General features: G+C 34.8%; 1 protein-coding gene across 30 annotated transcripts in view; it reads right to left on the bottom strand.

The window, feature by feature from the left end:
- Positions 1-24463, bottom strand: part of DTNB (dystrobrevin beta) — a 410081-nt gene that overhangs the window by 233912 nt on the left and 151706 nt on the right. For all 30 annotated transcript variants that reach the window (XR_012473465.1, XR_012473466.1, XR_012473462.1 and 27 more), the window contains one exon: positions 10672-10796. Coding sequence is in view for 24 of the 30 variants with exons in the window: in XM_074209942.1 (XP_074066043.1) it covers positions 10672-10796 (125 nt within the window). In the remaining 6 variants the exon portion in view is untranslated. The remainder of the gene's footprint in view (positions 1-10671; positions 10797-24463) is intronic.

Here is a 24463-nt window from a genome sequence, read left to right as displayed (position 1 = left end):
CAGTAGAAATTTTCCCATTCAAGAATCACTGGGGTTTATGAGTAGAGATAGTGTCAGACTAGGGCTTTAGGAAAAGCAGGCAAGGAGAGGAGGGATATATAATAAAGGATACTATCAGAGGTACTGTGTCTTTTAACCATGATAGGAGCAGGAAATCTTTGTAAGAAACAGTACCCTAATTTGAAACATTGTTGTATTGAGCTCTCCCTATCCCTCCAGCATCACATGGGTATCGAAGCAACACTTCATGTATCAGAATAGCTCAGTAATTTGAAAATCAGAGAGGGGGGTTATTATGGAGAGGTTCTTGCAGTTGATTTTTTGGCTTTCCATTGCCTTTTTTTTTTTTTTTTTTTTTTAGTTTTTGCAAGGCAATGGGGTTAAGTGGCTTGCCCAAGGCCACACAGCTAGGTAATTATTACGTGTCTGAGGCCAGATTTGAACTCAGGTACTCCTGACTCCAAGGCCAGTGCTCTATCCACTGCTCCACCTAGCCACCCCTGGCTTTCCATCTTTCATATCACAAGCAAGGAGTCGTCAGGAATGCCTGGAGCATCCTGCAAGGATGACCTGGAGTACAAGGAGGAGGAGGAAGAACACCTAGAGCAGAAAACTAAAGCGGTTTCTTAATCTACAATAGTTATAATTCAAATAAGGGATGAAATTTGTTCTGTAAAATTTAAGGATGAAGAATTAGGACCGGCTAAATGATAGAAGTTTCTGGAACACAGTAAGAATGAGGAAGCTTTCTTGGTGAGGTGGTGAGCTTTAGGACTGAGGACTACTTGTGAAGGATGAAAGTTGCTATAATGAAATTGAAAGAACTATGGATTTGGAGATGGCAAATCTGACTTCAAAAACCATGTCTGACACTACTTTTTCAGGATTATACATTAAAGCCTAAATGGACCACAGAAATCACTTCCAAATCACCTGCCATTTTGTAGATGAGGAAAATGAGGCCTAGAAACCACTCACATCTATTAAGTATTTGAGTCAGGACTGGAAATTAGCTCTTCTTGACTTAAGGACCAGGATTTCAGAAAGCAATTTCAAGAGTTTCTAAGTAACACAGCCATCACCCTAGTTAAAGCTATCATTACTTATCTACACTGCATGAACCTGCTTCAAATCTCTGACTTCAATACATACTTCACATAGCTACCATTGGTCTTTCTAAAGCACAATTCCGATCATGTCAGTCCCCCTACTCAATAAACTCCATTGACTTTCTGTTATCTTTAGGAGTAAATGTAAACTCCTTTATGTTACATGTAAAACCCATGACAAAGTCCCAATTGACCTAGTCAGCTTACTGCCCATCATTTTAGAACCCTAGGTTTCTTCAAGGCTAAACTCAAGTACTAAATGAAGGCTTGTTGGAACTCTTCCTTTCTCCATCCCAGCTACTAGGGCCTTCCTCCCAAAGTTGTCCTGCATATATTTTACATATTCACTGTCTCTCCTTCATTACTCCATAAGCTCTTTGAGGGTAGAAACTGGTTTATTTCTGTTTCTGTATCCAGCACCTAGGAGAGAGTGTGTGTGACACATTTTGTTGTTATTCAGTCATTTTATTATGTGACTGACTTTTCATGACCCCATTTAGGGTTTTCTTAGCAAAGAGATTGGCGTGATTAGCCATTTATTTCTCCAGCAAATATTACAGATGAGAAAACTGAGGCAAATTGGGTTAAATGCCACACCCAGAGTTTCTGAGGTCACACATTTGAACTCAGGTCTCCCGGATCCCAGTCCTGTGCTCTACCAAGCTGTCTTTAGTGGACAATTAATAAATACTTAATATGTGTTATAATGGTCTGGTCTGGATAAGGTGGAAAGGTACATGTTATAATAAAGTAAATTTTCTTTTTTTTCCTGCGCCTTTTATTCACTTTTTCTCTTTCAAAAAACAGGCATGAGAAAGCATTTCTAAGTCCTTAAGAAGAAATAGTATTATGATAATCATTGGATCATAAAGTCAGAGCTAGAAGGCTATGATCCAACATTTTCATTTTACAGATGAAGAAACTGAGGTGCAGGGCGCAAAAACTACATGTCCAATACAGACAATTAGTGGCAAAATGAGAATTCAGGTCAGGTGATTCCAGATTCAAAGATTTTTTCAACTACATAAAAGCTTTCAGTGGTATGGAAAGAAAAGTATAAGAGTGAGAAGCTTCATATCAAGTATAAAGGAAGAAAATATTAAGGTAAATGGATTAATATACTTAGCACAATAGTCAATGTATGACAGTCTCCTCAAATGACTTATGATGATTTATCCAAGCCAAGTTCTAAACCTAATGAATTCGGGAAATATCATGTAATTTCAAATACTTCCTTCAATTTAACTACTGAGCAAAATAAATTAAACACTGAATTATTGTCTCCTTCATTAAATTTAATTTTGGGGTTTTATGATGGGGAGTAGAGGGTGAGGTTACAAAGAATGAAGTAATCTGCTTAGTAAATGACATCAACCAGAAGCACTTCCATTTAAAAAAAGGGGGGGGTGTGGAGAAGGAGAATGCCATTTTTAGACTTCAGAGTCATCTATCACTTTAAAGTAAGTATCACAAGTGTCCCTTAATAACTAAGTAATGAAGAAAAATTTGGGTCACAAATGCTCTTCTATTACTCCTGGTCTAGTGAATTTCTATTGCACTTCTTTGAACTCATTATAAATAAGAATAAAACTAGCCAAATCATCATGCCATATGAGTTTACAACCAAAAAGGAACACAACTCTAGGAATACTAGAACTGCTTAATTGGCTGAAATTCAGAATGTCTAAGAAGTAGGTTGAAAATAAGAATTAAGATTTTCTTCTATTAAACTGAAGTGTTTGTTGACACTGTGTCAGAGTGGCAATAATAAAGACAGTGAATAGTATGAAAAACAAAAAGGAGTTATCCAAAAGTATTATTTTAATTGAAGAAATGACTTGATTGTCAGTGAAATTAAAATCTTTAAATAAGGCATGGAGAAAATCTTATCAAAGTCTGCTAAAAATGTTCTATGTACTTACTTGTAAGCTGGTTATGAGAGAGATAAAGTAATTTCAGTGAATAAGAAATGAATTTGATTTTTACAGGCAACAAACTTTATTCCAGGGTTTGATAGAAGTAGCAATTATCAATTAATAAAGCAATTCTTAATCTAGGATCAGATGAGGTGACAAAATTTAGAGGAATAATAATACTAAGGAAATATAAGACAACTCATGTTTCTGGCTCATGTCTCATTCTCTGTAACGGACTAGACTTATTAATGGGCATGGAGGAAAGACAATGTTCTCTCAATCTTAAATTTGATCAGACACACAAAGAAGCAAGATCAGAAAATTCTGTTTTCTCAGGGAAGAGGTATAAAACAAGTTTCTTTTTTAAAGAACAGTAGCTATTCACAAGCAAGATAAGGGTTGAATATTAGAAATTTGAAGTCTTAAATAACAACAGAATTCCAAACTTGTAGTCTTTAGTAATGGACTGGGTTAAATACTTAATAAGTACACTGAAAGAACAAATTGAAAGCTTTAAGAAGATTCTGGGGAAAAAGAAGCAGTTTTTATTTTAAGTTGTAATATATTTCTGCAAGAAATTATGGAATATGTTTAAATTCTGGAAAGTTTTTTTCCTTGTGATAGTTTGAAAAATCTACATACTTCAGCCTTGCTATCTCTTAGGAAAGAATTTCAGAAATTATAAAGATATTTTGCCAATAAGAAATGTAATTTGTATAAAAAAATTAGTTCTTTATCAGCCCAGTACTTAGAAGAAAGTGACTGTCAGTATAACCTATCAAGTTGACAAGTTGGAAAGACTTCCAGCATACAGGATAAGGCATGACTAAAAAAAAGAGAAAAAGATGTTTTTCTTGGATCTACACACAAAAGTGATAGTGAAAGTGATAATACCTTACATTCATAAGGGTCACTAACCCTTCATTTGAATCTTTGTTGGCCACATAATGTTTTAGAAAACTACCTAATAATAAGATCTATGATCTGTTGTATTTCTATATGTTTTGTTAAATATTTCCCAATTTCACATTTTAATCTAATTAAGGGGGAGGAAGAATTGGGAATGTTGCTACCACCACTGATATGGATCATGGTTGTGTTTGACACCTCTGCATTAGAACACTTAGCACTACACAGATACTAACAGAATATGAAAGCTTTTCGTGAATTATACCTCTCACTTAAGACTGACCTATATTTTTTCCAGGTATCTAATGTCTCTGACGATATCTTTTACTAATACTTTTCCAGCACAATTATTTGTTAGTGATTTATTTCAGTTTACTCATATGTAACCTGCACTTATCCATTCCCTTTTTCTTTTTTACTGATAAATTAATTCCACTTACTTCGATTATTGCATGAGTTAAGAAGTTTCCTTTTTTTAGATATTTTAGGGGGAGGGTTGTTATTAAATTTAGCAGAAGTGAATGCAATTCTAATGAATCAATATTTTTTACAAAAAATTGAATAGCAAGGAGATTACAGCAATAAAACTGAAACGTTATTCATTATGCAGATATGGATAAAAAGAAAGCCAAGAAGTTTCAATAGTAGGAAAATAATTCACATAATTATGTTACTAATAAAACAAGACTCGAGATGTATAAAACAATTAAAAAATTGGTAAGAACCTATGTTAAACACACAAAAAAGTATAGGAATAAAAGAACTCTTTAATAAGATCAGGAGTATCTACCTAAAACCAAAAACTATTAACAGATCATCCAGTAACATCAGACATGATGCTCGAGTTGACTTATTTTAAGTTAGAAAGTATTTTTACAAACATCTCATTTGATACCTCACAAGAATATTGTATAGTAGTAGCATGACTAAGGTTACAGAACTAGTAAATATTTGATGTGGGATTACAACTCAGGTCTTTCTGATTCCAACTTCAGTATTCTAGTTCATTGTATCATGCTCCTATTATTGTTTGACAAAGGAATATAAATGAATCAAGGGAACAAGGCCTAACAAAGGACAAAATGATCTCTATTCATGAAAGTGAGTTAACTTTGAAATCATTAAAAATTTAATTTTTTAATTTTTTTCAAAAGGACACAAAATAATACCCCAAATCACCAGCATTTCCATATTATGCAAAAACAGGTAAAAGAGACAGAAAGAGAAATACCACTTAAAACAATAAAAGGCAGTATGTATCCTGGAATCAACCCATCAGGGCATTTTCACAGACAAAAATGACTTAACTAAGTGGAAAGTGTATTAATAGTTAGGCCACAGTAAAATTATTTTTTTTTTAGGCAAATGGGGTTAAGCTAGGTAATTATTAAGTGTCTGAAGTCAAATTTGAACTCAGGTATTCCTGACTCCAGGGCTGGTGCTCTATTCACTGAGCCACCTAGGCACCCCACAGAAATATTATTAAAGTGATATGAATGTAGTTAATCTATAGATTAAGTATACAACAAATTGCCAAAGGAATAATTTGTAGAGTTTGACAAAATAATTTAAAAATTCATACAGAAAAACAAGGGATCTTAAAAAGCTAAGGAAATAGTGACCAAAAAAAAGTAAAAAAGAAAGTAAGTCTACCAGTGGTCAATATCAGATTGCATCATAAAGCCATAATTATCAAAACTATTTGGTGCTAGACAAAGAAAAATGTAAAATTTGATTAGATTAGATAAGCAAACCCCAAACACAAAGTACTGGGGGAAAGTTCTTTTTATGCAGTAAGAACTGTTGGAAAAACTGGATAGCCCTATAGTAGAAAAGAAGTTTAGACAAACATTATCTATCATGCATCATAAAACTTTCCAAATAGAAAATAAGCTAAGTATAAAAACTCACACCATTAAAAATTAAAGAGTTGAAGATTATCTTTCTCAATTATGTATAAGGGAAGAATTCATAACAAACAGTGAGATGAGGAGTATCATAAAAGAAAAAATACTTTGATTTATAAAAATAAAACTTTAAAAAATACAGAATAATAAGAAAAATATAGACTGATGAACATCTTTTTATGAAGTCTCTCTAATTAAAGACTGGCATCAAAATCTATAGGAAATTGTGATGAATATATAATATTATAGGTCAATAGGTCAATTATAGGTCAAAACATATAAACCAAAAATTCTGAAAAGCAGCACAAGCTATCAACAACTACATAAAAGTATTCAAAATTAACTAATCCAAAGATGCAAATGAAAATAGCCATCATCCAAGAGCTACCATCCAGGGAATAACAGTAATTTAAGTAGAATAGCAAGGGCAATAAATACCAAAAGCTACTGAGGTTTGGGTGAATCTGTTTTTGAAGTTTTTTTGTATCCCTGGTATTCAATATGGTGCCTGGGTTATAGTGAGCACTTAATAAATGGTTGTCCACTTGCCTTGAATATATATGGATGACTGTAAATTTTGTACTATAATAATGACTGAAAATAACAATTTTTATTCATTTATTCTTTTAACCAAGAAGCAGTAATCTTCAACTACTTCCTTTTCCTCATCCAATTAATCCAAATTAATTGTGAGATATTTTTATTTTTAACCACCACGTTTCATCATTCACTTGGCTAACAGGTTTTATCTTCAGACCCTCATTGGCTCTCAACACTCCTCATCTGTATTATTTCACCAGCCTCCTAATTTTTCTCCCTACTTTAAATCTCTCTATTTCCAGTCTATTTAAAATGTTTCTACTGCAACTTTTCCTAAGTCCAAATCTGATTACAACACTCTGTGAAACTGTAATAACATTTTCTCTCTCTTTCTCCCCCCCCAACCATCTGTCTGTCTCTGTGTCTCTCACCACTTTGGTTTTTCTTGAACTGCCCCTAACTGATCACAATATGAAGATTTTGAAATATGATTATAAAAATTAATCTTTATGATGTTAATTTATATATCACATAAGATCAACCTCATATCTTCTGTCTCTGTCACAAAAGAAGGCAAATATTAAGAACTATTGGAAACATGGACAGACCAAAAGAATAATTCGCAAAATTACCTGAAAAAAGTAAATAGAGAAACCAAAAAAAAACCCAACCATACCATATTGGTTCCAAATTATACATTAAAAAACACACTCTTCCCTTCTATTAAGAAATATTAAATTAGGGGGTGGAGCCAAGATGGCGACAAGAAGGGATGGAGTCTTAGGCACTCTCTGATAAAACTTGAAACTAAGAACTCTAACTAAACTTTCGAGAGACAGAACCCACAAAGGGACCCAGTGAGGCAGTTCTCCTACTCAAGGTAACCTGGAAAAGAGCAGAAAGGCTCTGCTCCCCGGGGTTGGAGGGGTGGCCTGCCAGAGGGGTGGCCCACCAGAGCAAAAGAACTTCAGCCTCCCAGAGGCAGCCCCAGGGCGCTGGGAGCCACAGCTCACCAGAGCGGAGACTCCTGAGCTGCACCCCAGGGAGCACTGGGCACATAGTGGGGGAACAGCGGGGGACCTCTGCCAGAGCAAGCATGTGGAGCCCAGCCCTCAGGGCACACAGTCAGCAGCTTGGTCTTTCAGCAGCCCAGATCCGGAAACAGAAGCAGGTGAAGCCAGTAAGCAGGAGCCTCCAGGGCATAAGCCCATTGAGCTGAGGGAGGGGAGTGAAGAGAGAAACTGCAGAGCTCTGTCCTCTGCTTCTGGAACAGGACTCTGGGGCTCTGACCACATTCAGATCCTGATCACAGTCTAGGCCCCCCCCAATAAGACAGCAGGACTCCCCCACCTCAGCCCCGTGGCAAAGGGGGGCGCTTATGGTCATTCACAGAACAGGAAGGAGGACAGAGCCTCACACACTGAGATCCTTGTGGGAGTGTCCCAAAAGCTCAGGAAGCACCCCCAAAACCAGGCCCAGGCTGGGAAAATGAGCAAGCAGAGAAATAAAAGGAACACCATTGAGAAATATTTTGCATATGAGCCCAAGAAGGATCAAAATACTCAGTCTGAAGATGAGGAAGCACAAGCTCCTGCATCTAAAGACTCCAAGAAAAACAGAAATTGGGTTCAGGCTATGACAGCTCAAAAAAGACTTTGAAAATCAAATGAGGGAGTTGGAAGAAAAACTGGGAAAAGAAAGGCGAGAGATGCAGGAAAAACATGAAAATGAAGTCAGTAGCCTAGTAAAGGAAATCCAAAAAAATGCTGAAGAAAATAGCATGTTAAAAACCAGCTTAGGTCAAATGGATAAAACAGTTCAAAAAGTTATTGAGGAGAAGAATGCTTTAAAAAGCAGAATTGGCCAGATGGAAAAAGAGATAAGAAAACTCTCTGAGGAGAACAAATCCTTCAGACAAAGAATAGAACTCAGGGAGATTGACAAATTTACCAGAAATCAGGAATCAATACTTCAAAACCAAAAAAATGAAAAATTAGAAGAAAATGTAAAATATCTCATTGAAAAAAACAACTGATATGGAAAACAGACTTAGGAAAGATAATTTAAAAATTATTGGAATACCCGAAAGTCATGACCAGGAAAAGAGCCTTGACATCATTTTCAAAGAATTACTAAAGGAAAATTGCCCTGATATTCTAGAAGCAGAAGGCAAAATAGAAATGGAGAGAATCCACCGATCCCAAGAAAGAGATCCCAAAAAACCATGCCCTAGGAATATTATAGCCAAGTTCCAGAACTCCCAAGTCAAAGAGAAAATATTACAAGCGGCCAGAAGGACACAGATCAAATATTGTGGAGCTGCAGTCAGGATCACACAGGACTTAGCAGCAACTACACTGGAAGCTCATAGGGCTTGGAATACAATATACCAGAAGGCAAAAGAGCTTAGAATGCAGCCAAGAATGAACTATCCAGCAAGGCTAAATGTCCTCTTCCATGGAAAAAGATGGACTTTCAATGAACAGGGGAATTTCAAATGTTCCTTTTGGAATGGCCAGAGCTGAACAGAAGGTTTGATCTTCAGATACAGGACTCAGGTAAAGCATGGAGATTGGAGGAGAGGGGGAAAATATGAGGGACTTAATGATGATGAACTTTATATATTCCTGCATAGAAAAATGACACATAATACTCATATGAACCTTCTCAGTTAATAGAGCAGGTAGAGGGAGCTTTTATAGTTGAAGCACAGGAGAAAGCTGAATTCGAAGATAAAATATGGTGTAAAAATGGAGCCAATAGGAAAAAAGGGAAATGTAATGGGAGAAAGAAAAAGGAGAGGGGGAATAGGCCAAGATATTTCATATAATAAGATTTTTCCTTTATTACAATGAGCTATTGCAATGACATGGAAGGGGGGAGGCAAGGGGGAATGAGGGAACCTTTGCTCTCATCAGAGGTGGCTAGGGGAGGAAACAGCATATATACTTAATGGGGTCTAGAAATCTGGAGTAAGAAGGGGGGGGGAGCAGGGGGAAGGGGTGGGGATATGAATAAAGGAGGAGAGGATGGACCATGTGGGGAGAGTGGTCAGATATAACTCATTTTCTTTTTTACTCCTTGCAAGAGGCTGGGATTGGAAGGCCTGTCCAGAACCATAGGGCCAGGTGGATGCTGGGTCTAAGGGGTGGTAGGGAGGCTCAGGGCCTCTTTGTCCCAGGACCAGGGATCTATCTGCTGCGCCACTCAGCGACCTTACAGCAGAGTCAGAGTGAAAGGAGAGAGAAAATATAGTACATGGTAGTAGAGAAATAAGAAAGGAGGGAGTTGCGATCAGCAATGGCAATGATGGAAAAATATGTAAGCAACTTTTGCGATGAACTTAACATAAAGAATGCGATCCACCCATGACAGAGTTGTTGGTGTTGGAACAAAGACTGAAGCACATTTATTATTATTATTATTATTATTATTATTATTATTATTATTATTATTATTATTATTATTTGGGGGAGGGTGCAGGGCAAATGGGGCTGGGTGGCCTACCTGGGGCCACATAGCAGGGTGATCTTGGGGTGTCTAAGGCTGGATTTGGACCCAGGTGCTCCTGGCTCAAGAGCCAATGCTCTGTCACCCAGCCACCCCTACTATGATTACTATTTTATTTTATTTTGGGTCTTTTTTTTTCTTCTTTTTGGTTTTTGCAGGGCAGTGGGGACCGGGTGGCTTGCATATCACACGGCTGGGTGATTGTTGGGTCTACGGGGCCGGATGTGGGCTCGGGTGCTCGTGGCTCCAGGGCTGGTTCTTCGTCCATTGCGCCATCTGGCCATACCTACAATTATTACTATTTTTTTTATTTTAATTTTTTTTCTCTCCCCTTTACTTTATCACCCAAGGAAGTCTATATTCATGGGGGGAGGGGTATTTTGTTTACTCTTAAACAAGAATATTTTATTAATGTAAAAAAAAACATTTGTACAAAATGAGAATTAAAAAAATAAAAAAAGAAATATTAAATTATAAAGAGTAAAAATTTATTTATATTGTGAGAAATCATCCTATCAAATGATTTAGCTCATATTTTATAAGACTATAAGGTATTAATTATTTATTGGGCAGCAAATTATTTGTATACATCAAGATTAAAAATGTTGTGTTTTCATTTCTTGGTATTCCACAAATGGCATTTTCATTTGTGGTACAAATGTTTCACCATGTAGTACATATAAAGAAATGACTTGGAGCTAGAATTTGATCTTTGATTGGAACATATACCTAAAGTGAGATTTCAGAAGAAAAATAATTCACACATAAATTTTTACTTACACTATATGTGCAAGGTCAAGTGGCTTTTCTGGTTGCTCAGGAAAAACAGGATGTGGGGGCTCCCTGGTGGGTACACAACCCAGAGATTTACTAATTGCATGGCTCAGCTTCTTTGCAGGAGATTTCTGTATCAAAGGGAAAAAAACAAACTTTTAATGAACTGTCCATTGTGCTTCTAAAGACTATAATATACATCTTTTCAAATACAGAGCAAGTTTTCATTACAAGTACTAGATCAGAAATTAAAGATCATGGATTCTTGTATGAAGTCTGCCATCGATTATATTGATGGTATTTTTAGGTTAGAACTCTACACAGCTATGATTGAACAATTAAATAGGGGTAGGGTATTATAGGAAACCAAAGTTGCTCCAAAGTTATTTCTATTTTATATATTCTCACCACGTTATCCAAACATTTCCCTCATGGAGTAGTTAAATCAAATTTTCTTTTCCTTTCTGTTCATTTTGAAAATTTTTTTTTGTCAATTCCTCTGTCTCTATGGATTATAGCACTGTCCTTAGCCTCACCACTGTTAAAATACTGAAATTCATTTCCTCAATCACATAGAAGTAATCTATACCTTAATGAAAGACAATATGAGGGAATAAGAACTAAAAGAAAGGAAATTGATTTTAAAAGCATTTTTAAAGTGATTTAGAATGAGTAATTAAAAGAGAAATTGTTAAGATATGGGCATAAATACAATTTTTATACATACAATCAAGTTCTCTCTTTTGCTTTTTAAATCACAGTACAGACACAGCTATAATGAAGATAGCAACATTCTCATTACCAAAAATCTTTATCTCTTAGATACACAGCAGAAATGGAAAATATGATTGTTCTTTTAATGTAGATCCAAAGGAATAAGGGCTGTTTCAAAATGAAATTCTTCTTGTCCTATCTAAATTTTATTTATTTAAGGCAATAGGGTTAAGTTACTTGACCAAGGCCACATAGCTAGGCAATTATTAAGTGTCTGAGGTCAGAGTTGAACTCAAGTACTCCTGACTCTAGAGCTAGTGCTCTTATCTACTGTACTACCTAGCTGCCCCTTAACATTTGTTTTTTTTTTAAATCAAATAACAAAACAAAAATACCTTGTGATAAACTAATTTAATTCTACATTTGAAACTCATGGTCAAATTCAATGTAAAATGTTCAACAAAAAACAGATCTTTTGGGAAAAAAACTTTGAACAATTGTTACGCTACACTGAAAAATAGTACATGATCCCTGTTAAATAGAATCAGCTTTCTTTTGAAATTTATTCTATAATAACATATCATATAGTAAATAACCATTAGAAATTTGGCCACCAGAAGATGAATTATTTTAGGCACAGCAAAACATTGTAAACCATGGAGGTTATCTACTAAAGGCAGAGATGGTTTGCAATCTGCAATGGACTTGCCAATTTCCAATGGAAATTATGACCCTTCTGCAGTATTTTGTATAAAGAACATAGATTTGTTCCACTGACCAAGGGGAGACTGATCAAAAATATGAGCAGACCCTGAATCATTAGAGTGGACACAATAATTAAATAGTAGTAAAACAGCAGTCATTAAAACAATAGCTCTGAGATTTATCTCAATTTGTAAAAAAGAATGGTTAGATTCTAGTTCTTCTTGGAGAACTGTTATGCATATTCAATAAGATGTATCCAATAACTACCCACAGTTGAAAATAGCTGATGGGGTGGCACAGATATTGTATTCTTTTTTAGGAGATCTAATAGGAAATAACATCCTTTTGATTGTTGTCAAACTAGTAATGGAAGATTTTTACACTTAACATGGAAATATCTAGCATTCCCTGGCCTCTGTTTCTGTTTATACCACATAATGGGGACTGAGAAGAGTCAAAAGACTAAACTGATGTGCTGGAAAAGCAAATTAATACTATCCACTTTATTAGTTTTACCTGGTTTATTAGCAAGTTAAATGGAGTAGCCTGGGCTGAAAATGGAAAAAATTCACTGAACTGGGGAAAAAAACTATTTAAAGGGATTTTTCAGATGCCAAGTTTCACTAGGGAATCTAATTTTGAAATGGGATTGAGAGTATAAAATGAATTCATTCTAAATTAAATCTAGTAGCCAATAACCTTTTTTTTTCAAGTCTATGTATGCCAGTCTTTAACTTTTAGCAATCATAATCCAATAATAAGAAAGAGATTTTAGATTAAATTGCAATTGCTCAATTGGGAAATAGTGAGAAAGGTACGAATTAATAAGTAGTGTCTTTTTAAAAAGAACCTCTTTAAATATATCAATTTTTTTAAATCAAGAGAACTAAGAGTTCACAATATCCTTGGGACCCTGACATGTTATATTAATGTTATTTTATGACTAGTTTTATAAATAAAATTATATTCTTTATTTTTAAATGCTGTTTAAAATGTATTGCTATCATCATGATCTTAAGTTGTCCATAGCATAAAACTATGTTTAGACTGTATTCGTCAGCCTAAACCTCTAATATCAACATCTGTCATGTTCCCCAGATGCAGAAAAAACAATAAAAAGGTAGGGAGAAAGTCAGTTGAGTGCTAATATTATAAAGAATATAATAAACCGATCCTTGTGTAATAATAACCAAGCTTATCTCCAGAAAATAATTAATAAATATATTTTCCTCCCTTTATTGGACTACAAGTGTGAAATATGGTTTCTTTTGTCAGATGTGTTCAATATATTAGCTGGTTTTGCTGATTTATTTTTTCTCTTATATTATAAAAGGGAGGCATTAAACTGGGTAGGAGAGAGAGGAGGAGTATATTTAGAAATCACTGATTTAACAATAAAATAAATCAATAGAAATTTAAAAATGTTTGAAGTAAATGAAAATATAGGTCATATTTCTTAACATATAATCTTGCTGGGGGCAGGTAGGTGGCGCAGTGAATAGAGAACTGGCCCTGGAGTCAGGAGTATCTGAGTTCAAATCCAGCCTCAGACACTTAATAATTACCTGGCCGAGTGGCCTTGGGCAAGCCACTTAACCCCATTGCCTTGCAAAAACTAAAAACAACAACAACAACAACAAAAAAAAAAAAACCCCATATAATCTTGCTGGGCAGCTAGGTGGCACAGTGGCATAGTCCTAGAGTCAGGAAGACCTGAGTTCAAATTTGGCCTCAGACACTTAATGATTGCCCTAGCTGTGTGACCTTGGGCAAGTCACTTAACCCAATGCCTTAAATAAATTTAAAAAAATTTAAGTTTAAAAAAATGTAATATGGGGCAGCTAGGTGGTGCAATGGATAGAGCACCTGCCTTGGAGCCAGGAGTACCTAAGTTCAAATTCAGCCTCAGACACTTAATAATAATAACAACAACAACAACAATAATAATAATGATAATGATAATGATAATAACTAGCTGTGTGGCCCTTGGGCAAACCACTTAACCCTATTGCCTTGAAAAATCTAAAAAAAATGTGATCTAAAACAAAATCATGTTAAATTCTAAATCATGTTAGATAAAATTTTGCCTACTTAAGTTTTAAATTGTATTTATTTGAACATCAAAAGTTAGAATTTCCATACATGTTCCAGAAGAAGATAAAAAAGAACACTTTCTATGTAAGGGAAGCTCCATCTAATATTCCTTGATTTAAAAAAATATATATGACAAATTTTATACATTGCTTTCAAAAAGTTTCTTTCTAAACTTCCACCTTTTTTCTTCTATGCAATCTTTTTTTAGGTTTTTGCAAGACAAATAGGGTTAAGTGGCTTGCCCAAGGCCACAGGGCCAGGTAATTATTAAGTGTCTGAGGCTGTATTTGAACTCAGGTACTCTTGACTCCAGGGCTGATGCTCTATCCACTGCTCCACCTAGCCACCCCTCTTCTATATAATTTTAAAAAAATATTTCATTGCTCCCCATTTTTGTAATCAGTATTGATAACCCTTTCTTCCACCAACACCCCTTCTAATAAAAATTGAAAGAAATGAGGGGGGAACCCTTGTAACATATAAGTATAATGAAACAAAAGAAATCCAGACAATGGCCATGTGCAAAACAAATGTCTTTCTGCACCTTGCTTCCACCACTTCATTGAATTATCTATCTCCTAAGTTTTTCTGGGAACATGGTTGGTCATCACCTTGATTAGAGTTTTTAAGTCTCGTAGAGTTGCTTTTCTTTATAATATTGTTGTCCTTTAATAAAATGCTCTCCTGGTTCTACTCCCTTAATATTTCAACAATGCATATCAAAGAGTCTCTGATTTATTTTTATCATTACTTATGGTACAATAATAATTGATTATATTCATATAACATGATAATTTTTTCAGTAATTCCTCAAATGATGAGCATCCTGTTAGAATCCAGTGCTTTTCTTATTTTTCTTTTAATGTCCATTTCAGGATTAGTAATTTTGTTTTGTCTATGACTGTTTTCAGTAAATTTCTGTCCCTTTTGTATCCTCTTGTTTCCCAGTTCAGTATGATTAATTTCTATGGCAAAATATCTCCATATGTATTCAAACCTCCTCTTAATTTTAGATAAGAATGTGGCTCATTTCCCCCATTCCTTCCTCCATGTTTGTATAAATTCTTTCTTTTTCTCATATATACCTTTGAGAATTCTACCCCCCTCCACCTCTTTTTTATCCTAGGGTATTTCCTTCCCTTCTCTTTCCTTTCATTCTCCATTCTAAAATCCTCTCTTTACAGGAAAACCAACTTACCCCCAGGACCTCTGTTTTTCTTATTTAATTCATTCAATATCCTTTGACAACATTAATATCCTGAAGAAATACTTGTTTCTTTTCACCATTAGAAAATTAATTCCACAGTATCATATAATTCTCTCTAGTTTTTCAAATAATTTACTTTTTCGTATTTCTCTAGACTCCTGTATTTGAATTTCAAAGTTCCTGATCAGCTCTGGTCTTTTCATCAGACATAGTTTTAAAAAGTTCTCTAAGTGCACTAAGTTCTAAAATTTTCCCCCTCATGTAGGGGGAATATTGCAGGCTAAGTGATATTGTGTGTGTGTGTGTGTGTGTGTGTGTGTGTGTGTGTGATATACTTATAAGAACAATAAAAGGTATGATCCAATTGACTTTAAGGAAAGGAGGGTACCAAAGGTTTTTCGGGAGGGGGATTTTAACTTTTATCAATTTAAAAAACCCAATATTCAGAAAAAAGTGCCTATTCTTTTATCTTCTAAAATTTACGTTAATCTATTCACAAATTAAGAACATCATTAATGAAAATGGTAAGTGAATATTGCAAGCAATATTCAACAATGGACCACATCTTTGTCATTTATTATTGTTTGGCATATACAGAAAAGAAGAGTTCACTGTTCATGGCTATTTATTATAATTAATTTTCTTACTAATTATTATTAATTTAATCGATTATTTAATTATTTAACTAACTTAATTTAATGACTTCAGCAAATTAACTTCAATCCATACATCAGAATATAAACAACAGTGATCCTCTGCAAGAACTCTATAATCATACATATTAGGTAAAGTGTAAAATTGGAAGACTTGACTTGTTCATCACTGGCGGTGAAAGAAGTTCAGTGTAGAGTTCAAGTTGAATAGTGTTCCTCTGTGTATAGTGAAGTCCTCCAGATAGTTCATTGTACTGATTTCATTCATTTCTGAACTACTAGAGAGATTCCTCATGTTGGAGAGAGTTGAAATTAAGTGACATTCCCATATAAGATCACCAAAAATGTAAAGTTTGGGATGCAGATCATCTCTTGAAAGAATTTAGATTCACACTTTCTCTACTTCAAGAGAAGTTATTTATTTGGGGGATCATGCTCCTAGGAGCAGGCTGGTCTCCCAAAGAGAGATCAGGCTAAGTTATTCTTTACTGTACACCTAAAAATTTTGTCTTTTGGAATATTGTACTGTAAGTTTTCTAGTTGTTTATAAGAGGCTCTCAAGTCTTTTGTGATTGTGAGTATGTTTCCTTGATATCTGAATTCCTGTTTTTTGTATGTTTGCAATAATTTTACTTGATGCATAAGCTCTGGATTTTAATTATAAAATTTCTTGAACTTTTCCTGTCAGAAAATCAGCAGGTTCTTTCTATCTTCACTTTGTTCTCTAGTTACAACAGATCAAGGGACTTTCCAATCCTGATTTCTTGAAATATAGTGTCTAAGTTTATTTTAAAATTATGGTTTTCAGGGAGTTCAAAAGTTCTTAAATTATTTCTTATTGACCTATTTTCCAAATCAGTTTTTTAAACAGCGATCTCTTGTATTTTCTTCTATTTTCTATCTTTTAATTGTGTTCTAATATTTTTTCCTGTGTCATAGACTCATTGATATCTGTTTGATATACTCAGGAATTAGTTGGATAAGTTGTACCATTTTCACTGAAACCTTTTTTCCTTTCTCCTAAACCACACCCCACCCCACAAATCTCACTTCAAATCTACATACTCATTCCATTGTGTTCTCTAGAATGCCAGTTCAACATTTAAAAATATATAATATGCTTTTATATTAAAACTTTTCCTTTCCTAGTCCTTCCATTTTCTGGCATTCCCTGAAAACAAGTTCTCTTCTGATGGCATGTGACTTTTTGATACTGATTGTGCTTTCATTCATGGCACCTGACTCCTCAGTTGCAGTGCAAGAGTCCAAATAACTCCTCCCCCCCCCACTTTTAGAGTCTCCTTCTACACCATTATTCAATAATCTTTCCTCCTTAAATTTCACTCATTCTATACTTATTAGTCAATCAATATTCAGGAGGCTGTAATATACTGGTTCCCAGGACACTAACCTTCTTTACTCAATGAATTTAATGCTTAGTTCACAATTTTCCTCTTCATTCCAATTTCTGACTTCATATTAAGGGACTTCAACATATATATCTATATTTACATCTATCTATATCTATATTTATATATAAAGAGAGAGAGAGAGAGAGAGAGAGAGAGAGAGAGAGAGGCCTTCAAAAATTCTAACTTTTGAGTTCCTCAATTCAATAATTTTTCTTGACCTACTCTTTCATTTCACCTTAGTTCCAAATCAATGGTCATCACCCATAAGTGTTCTGCTTTAATGTTCATGAACTCTGAAATTCTATAATTTGATCAGTCTCTTGTCTTTCTATCTTTCCCTCCACGCCTCTCACTGTTTTTCGACTAGCTACCAATTAAATAGCATCCTGTATTTCAGACATGAACTCCTTGCCTCCTTATCCTATCATTGACATGTACTGCTGATTCCCAGTTTTTTTTTTCTTTCCATCATCTGTTGTCTTCACTCCCATTCATGTGCTACTAAGCAGAACAGGAGAAAATCACAAAACTATGCTGACTAGGTCCATCACAAGCTTTTGTTAAATAATTCTGACTGGGCTCTCATTGCAGCAAAGCAATCTTTTTATACATCCCTGAGTTTCCATCCCACTTATCACAAAAGTTATTCCAAAATTTTTTCATCATGGTACCCATTTCCCAACCCCTCTCAGAAGAGAACCTTGTTCTTACATGTCAATTGAAGTCATTCATCAAAAACTTCCTCTTCTCTCTTCTCCAGCCTACATCACTTAGATGTGTTCATCCACTATAAGAAAACAAACCAAAACCGAAAACTAACCTCACATGATCTGACTACCCCACTATTGTCCTTCTCCCTCCTCTCTTTGTGGCTAACTAATCTTATTTGAGAAAGTCACTCCTAATTGGTGACTCTACTCTTCCCTTCACTAAACCTTCTGCAGGCCAGCTTTCCAACTCCTCACTCAACTGAAACTGCTCTCAGAAGTTACCAAAAAGTTTTTAACTGTCAAAGTCACCCATTTCTTCAACTTCACCCTTCTTAGTCTCTTGCCAGTCTCTATGCACATTTGGCTCTTAAAGCCTTTCACAACTTGGCTCCTTATTTTTATGGTCTTATACTTTACCTCCATCCTATAGCAACTCTGGAATTCTTGTTATTGCTTGAATATGACACTATTTTTCTAATTCCATGCCTTTTAACTGTTCGTTCTCTATAACTGGAGTATACCCCCTTCCCTCTGCCTCCTTGCTTCCTTCAGGGTGTAACTAAAATTGATTGTCAAGAGACCTTTCCCAGACCCTTTTCCTCCTGCTCCTACTGCTATGCCTTTTCAAAGCTACTGCTAGTCTAATCCCACAGATTACTTCCAATTTACCCTACATGTATCTTATTTTCATCACTGTGTATATATTGTTCCTTCTTTCAGAATATGAACTTTTTGAGGGCAGGGACTATTTTTGCTTTTACCCATATCCTAACTTGTGCTAAGCATATAGTAAGTATTTAATAATTTACTTACTGCATCTGATATTGTTGATCTCCTTTTCCTCCAGAAGACACACTCCTCTCTAATATTTTGTGACTGTTATCTCTTTCCTGATTTGAGTCTTACCTGTTTAGTATGTGTCTCTTACACTTCTTCTCAGTCTCCTCTGTTGGTTGATCATCCATGTTATCTCCCCTAATTATAGGTATTCTTGAAAGTTCTTTTCTCCAATTATATCTCTTTCTTGGTCCCCTGTATTTCAGCTCTATATCAATAATTGCCTATTAAAATTCTATGTCCTGTAGACATCTTAAACCTGAACTCATTATCTTTTCACCTCATATCTTCCTCTTCCAAACCAGAGTCACTCAAAAGAGTTTGACCTGACTATTCACAGAGAAAAGTCAAATGGATCAAGAATGTCTATTGCCCAGATTGTAACATGCATTTGGATAAAAGACCTATAGCACTTGTCCATCAGCTAAATCTAGATCACATAGTACATATGGGCACTAAATTAAATCCAGAGTTAAATGGGGAAAAAAGAAAACTGGATTGGTTTTAGAAAATTACAAAACTCTTTTACTCATCCCAATCTTTTTAATAGCAATATTCAAACTATATTATTATATGGCAGAAAGACAAAGAATAGAAGTCTTCAAAGTGTTAAATGGAGAAATGCACAGTGAACATGAGAAAACTATAACATAAAAACAATAAGGAACTATAAAGATTAGGAATAAAAGATGTCAAAAAGAAATTGCACAATAGTTAAAGAAAATGTCTAGTCACATGGGACAATTAAGGGACGGCTGGGTGGAAAGCTAAGGGCCTCTGATGGTACCTCACAATAGCCAAACAAAGTAAAGAAGACCACCTGCACAGTGGATATATACTCTGTAACAAACTTATGGAAGGACATAAAAGAATCACAACAAATGCAACAAATGTTTTGCAATCTGCTTCATTTGAGTGATCAAATCAATGAAATCACAGGTCTGAGATAAGAACTGTGAAAATGAAAAATTCAGAAAAGCATAGGAAGACTTATAAGAGCTTATTATAGCAAATGAAGCAAGGTGAGAAACCAGGAAAACAATATACAAAATGAGTACAACAATGTGAATACAACTGAACAATTAAAAAAAACACCAAAATTCATTTTATTATAATGAACAAGCTTGGCCCTGAAGAGATGAAAAAAATGAAAATTTTCCCTTCATGGGTTTCTATGGGTATTAAACAACACATAAGTGGTCAGACCCAGTTGATGGCTTTTTTTAAGTTTTACTGAACTGTTTTTTGAAAACCTTTTTCATTTTTTTGTTACAAAGGAAGTATCAAAATAATGGGGGAGGCTGAAGGGATATATTGAGAAACTAACATAATCACAAAAAAGAGATAGTAATAATTTTTCTTTTTTCCCCAAGACAATCAGAGTTAAGTGAATTATCCAGGGTCATACAGCTAGTAAGCATTAAGTGTCTGAGGTCAAATGTGAACTCAAGTTCTCTTGACTTCAGGGTCAATACTCTTGCCACTGCACCACCAGCTGCTCCTTGATATATTCAGAAATTGAACATGATAGCAAAAGAAAGATAGCCATAATTTTTTAAAGATGCTATAAATTTAATCCAAATGAAAAATGTGCATTAGACTAAGATGGGAATAATATGATTAAGAGATAAGAAAATGTTCAGTAGATGCCTTGGAAAGATAATGGACAAGATCTAGTGACAAGATCTAGCAACTTATATAGGAAACATGAAGAAAAGAAATCTTAAGGAAGATTCTGAGGTTACATTGTTGTCTCATTAGAGGAAGGCAATACACTAAAATCCCCAGAGTCTTTTTTCAGATAATCCATTTTCTGGTCATAGTTCCCTATTCTGAATTTTTGGAACTGATTTTTTGAAATGAAATAGAAGGCCTTATATTTATCCCTATAAAGTTCATCTTATTAGATTTGGCTCAAAGTTCAAGGCTGTCAGGATACTATGGATCCTGATTTTATCATCCAATAAGTTAACTATCCTTCTCTACTAAATATGTCATTTATAAATTTGATAACTCTATGATCTATACCTTTATTCAAATCATTCATGAAAACAGTTAAAACAGCACAAGGTCAAGCAATAGATCCCCAGAGTACTTCGCCAAAAAAATTTTCCAAATAACATTAAATTACAGATGTTACTTTTTAAATTCATTCATTCAATGAGTTCTCTATCTAGGTCACATCTATCTTTTTCTCAACAAGAGACATTCACATACATTGTTGAAATCTAGGTAAACACTGCCTACAGTCCTTTTCTGATCTGTCCTATTCTGATCTACAAGTCTATTAATTGTGTCAAAAAAGTAATTTAGTCTGGCATAACCTATTCTTGATGAAGATGTACTTTGTTCACTTAATATCATATAGGTCCCTATAAAAGCCAACTGGAGAGTGCAGAGTACAATGTGGACTACTTTCTCAAGCTGTCACACAGAAAGGTACAAAAGGAATATGCTTATAGTTTCCACCAAAAAGTGTTCTAGCTATTCTTCATCTCAAAACAAGAAATTGAAGAGACTGTGAAAGTCAATATAGTCAAACCTTTAAGGGTTTGGGATCTGCAATGGTGAAAAAAATATCCATTCACAGGGGAAATGCTAGATCTTTTTAAGTATCCCCTAATCAGCCTTCTAAACTCCATCAGATATTATACAAATATGGTCTTGATATCTAAACTAGAGGAAGACAAAGAAAACTATATAATAACATTACAAATGAATACCAATAGTAAATAAAATATTAGCAGAGAGACTGCAACAACCTATTTTTAAAATTATGTATTTATACTGAGAGCAGGAATGCAGGGTTCAATAAATATATAAGGAAAACTATAAATGTAACAGACCATGTTAACAGCAAACATAACAAAACCACATGATTACATCAACAAATACTGAAAATATCTTGCTACCTAAAATTGGAAACGAATATTATATGTAACAGAAAGGCTAGAAGCCTCCACCATAAGAAAAGACTCCTAAAGCAAGAATGGTTCATTGTCATCACAATTATTTAACATAGTGCTGAAAATATTGGCTACAGCATTAAAGTCAAGAAACAAGAAACAGAAGGAATTAAGCACAGAAATAAAACTATCATCTTCTATAGATGATCCAATAGTCTCCTGAATCCCAAAGAGTCAACTAAAAAGTAAATAAAAATGGAGACAGAGACTCCCCTTCCCCCCATGAGCTAGGTGGTACAATAGTTAGAGTGCTAGATATGGACTCAAGAAGATCTGGGTTCAAATCTAGACTTAGATATTTATTAACTGTGTGATCCTAGGCAGTTACTAAAACCCTCCCATAACTATGGAAAGTGAAGTAAGCAGAACAATTTATACAATAATAATATCATTATCAAGGAAAAAACTTATAAAGATTTAAGAACTCTGGTCAATACAATGACCAATCATAATTCCAGAAGAACAATAATGGAGCATGCTACCCACCTCCTGACAGATGATGGATTAAAGCTATAGACTAAGCTAAACATTTTCAGACACTACCATTATAATTATTTGTTTTGCTTGTTTATGCATATCTATTACAAGGGTCTTGTTTTTTTTTTCCAATGGGGGTACAGTGAAGGGACAGAGGGGCTTCAGAAATAGATTAGGCAGCCCAAACCAAAGGAGAAAGAAAAAGCTGTCACTGAAGGAAAATTAACATGTACAGAAGAAAACATAAGGACAGCCAGAAGAAATCAGAAGCAGGATAGTTTTAAAAATTACATACTGAATTTATTATATACTTGAAAAGCAAACTGTACATAACACAAATTCAGTTTCATGTATAATCCTCATTTCCTCTTAAAAATAAATAAATCATCCTCTCAAAAGTATCCCAAGCCCACAGCATAATGCATGCCTAGAATTTAATCTAAAGCCAGGCTTAAAAATTGAATGAGTAGTCACAAAAGATAAAAATTGCAAAGAAAAGTCATATTCTAAATCAAAAATTAAAGAGTAAATAAAAAGAATGTGAGGCTTATTATTGTTATTATTTTTCAGATTTCCATTTAATTTTATTTAGGCAGAAATATGGGAGTTCTTGTGGAAATAGAAGTGTCTTCCAGAATGCTTGGGGAAAGTTCCTAGAAAGATCAGGAACAAAGGATGTGGTGGAAACAAGAAGAATCAAACTAATTTTAAATTTTTTCTTTAATACATTCTAGGTCCAAGAATGCACTAGCACATCCTAAAGGCCAAAACAACCTCTGGCAGAAGATAAAGGTTGAATTCAAATTCTGACCATGCCCCATATGAGACCAAATTCTGACTCTCCAGAGGCTGACAGCTGATGTTGGTTTCACCAGTCACTAGATAATCGTCACTCCCACTTTTACCAGGGGCATGAATCCTCCAGTATTATAAACTCAAGCTCAAGAAGCTTAATCTAATAGCCTCCAAGAGGAAAAAAGGCAATTTCCCTGGCCAGAAACATTAGATCTCCTCTAAAATATTTTCTCCAAAGGCTAAACAACAGCATTATCATAGGGTGGAAGCAAAGAGGTATATCCTAAATATGTTATATATGTAAAAAGCATTACTTTAAATATCCACAAGTCACTCAGGCAGAATAATTTACATTTCTGCAGTACCTATAGGTTATATATAGAACATTACTTTGGTTGGTCAGATATTATGGTTAATATAAAAATAGGCAAATACCTCCATTAAATAAAATCACATGGAGGTGGGGGAGTTACTGAAAATACCATAAAAAAGAGAATAAAAACATTCCCTCAAATTCCACTCTTTCCTACACATGGAACATTGTACATTCCCCATATTAGCTCTGGTGGCCACCTGTCAGACAAAGAAAAGTTCTAAAGAAGTGAGAAAATTTTTGGAAAAGTGATGAATTGCTTAAAGGAAATTGTTCTTTTGAATAACTGTGTGTCATCTCCTTGCTGTTGAAGTCTCACTGCTTATCATCTACATAACCAATTCTTCCTTTCTTAAGTCTCCATTTCTTGAACAGCTGGAAATATTTCAAATATTCTGTTTTTGGAATCAAAGTTTATGCATCTGCACATGATAACAGGAAGAAAATAATTCAAAAACTTAAACAAATGATACATGATATGGGTTGTGTTAATATCCAGCTGCTGAAATGGCTAAGACTTAAGTGTTTCCAACAACCTACTGAGAAGTGCCATCAGGCTCAATCCACCATTCCAGTCCCTGGAGGAGTTCAGAAATGTCAAGGATCCTGGGCTGAAAGGCTTTTAGCTAGAGCTCTTAGAGAGCTTAACCTGGTGATTGGCTTCCAGTTCAAATGACTTCTGACTGGTTTGACAAGGTCAAGGCCTCCAACCACTTATAAGAATCCTGCAAATTCCAATTCTCTCTAAACCTCTCAAGATTAGTGGTTTAGAATCCCTTCATGGGCCTAGAATCAACCAAACAATGGAGGGAGGCAAGCCCAGGGTCAAAAGTTTTTTCTTTCTCTCTTGGAATC

The sequence above is a fragment of the Macrotis lagotis genome, chromosome 1 (assembly GCF_037893015.1).
Source record: "Macrotis lagotis isolate mMagLag1 chromosome 1, bilby.v1.9.chrom.fasta, whole genome shotgun sequence".
Classification (NCBI taxonomy): Eukaryota; Metazoa; Chordata; class Mammalia; order Peramelemorphia; family Peramelidae; genus Macrotis; species Macrotis lagotis.
The sequence above is the reverse complement of the archived record's forward strand: the minus strand, read 5'-3'. Positions and strand labels throughout refer to the sequence as shown.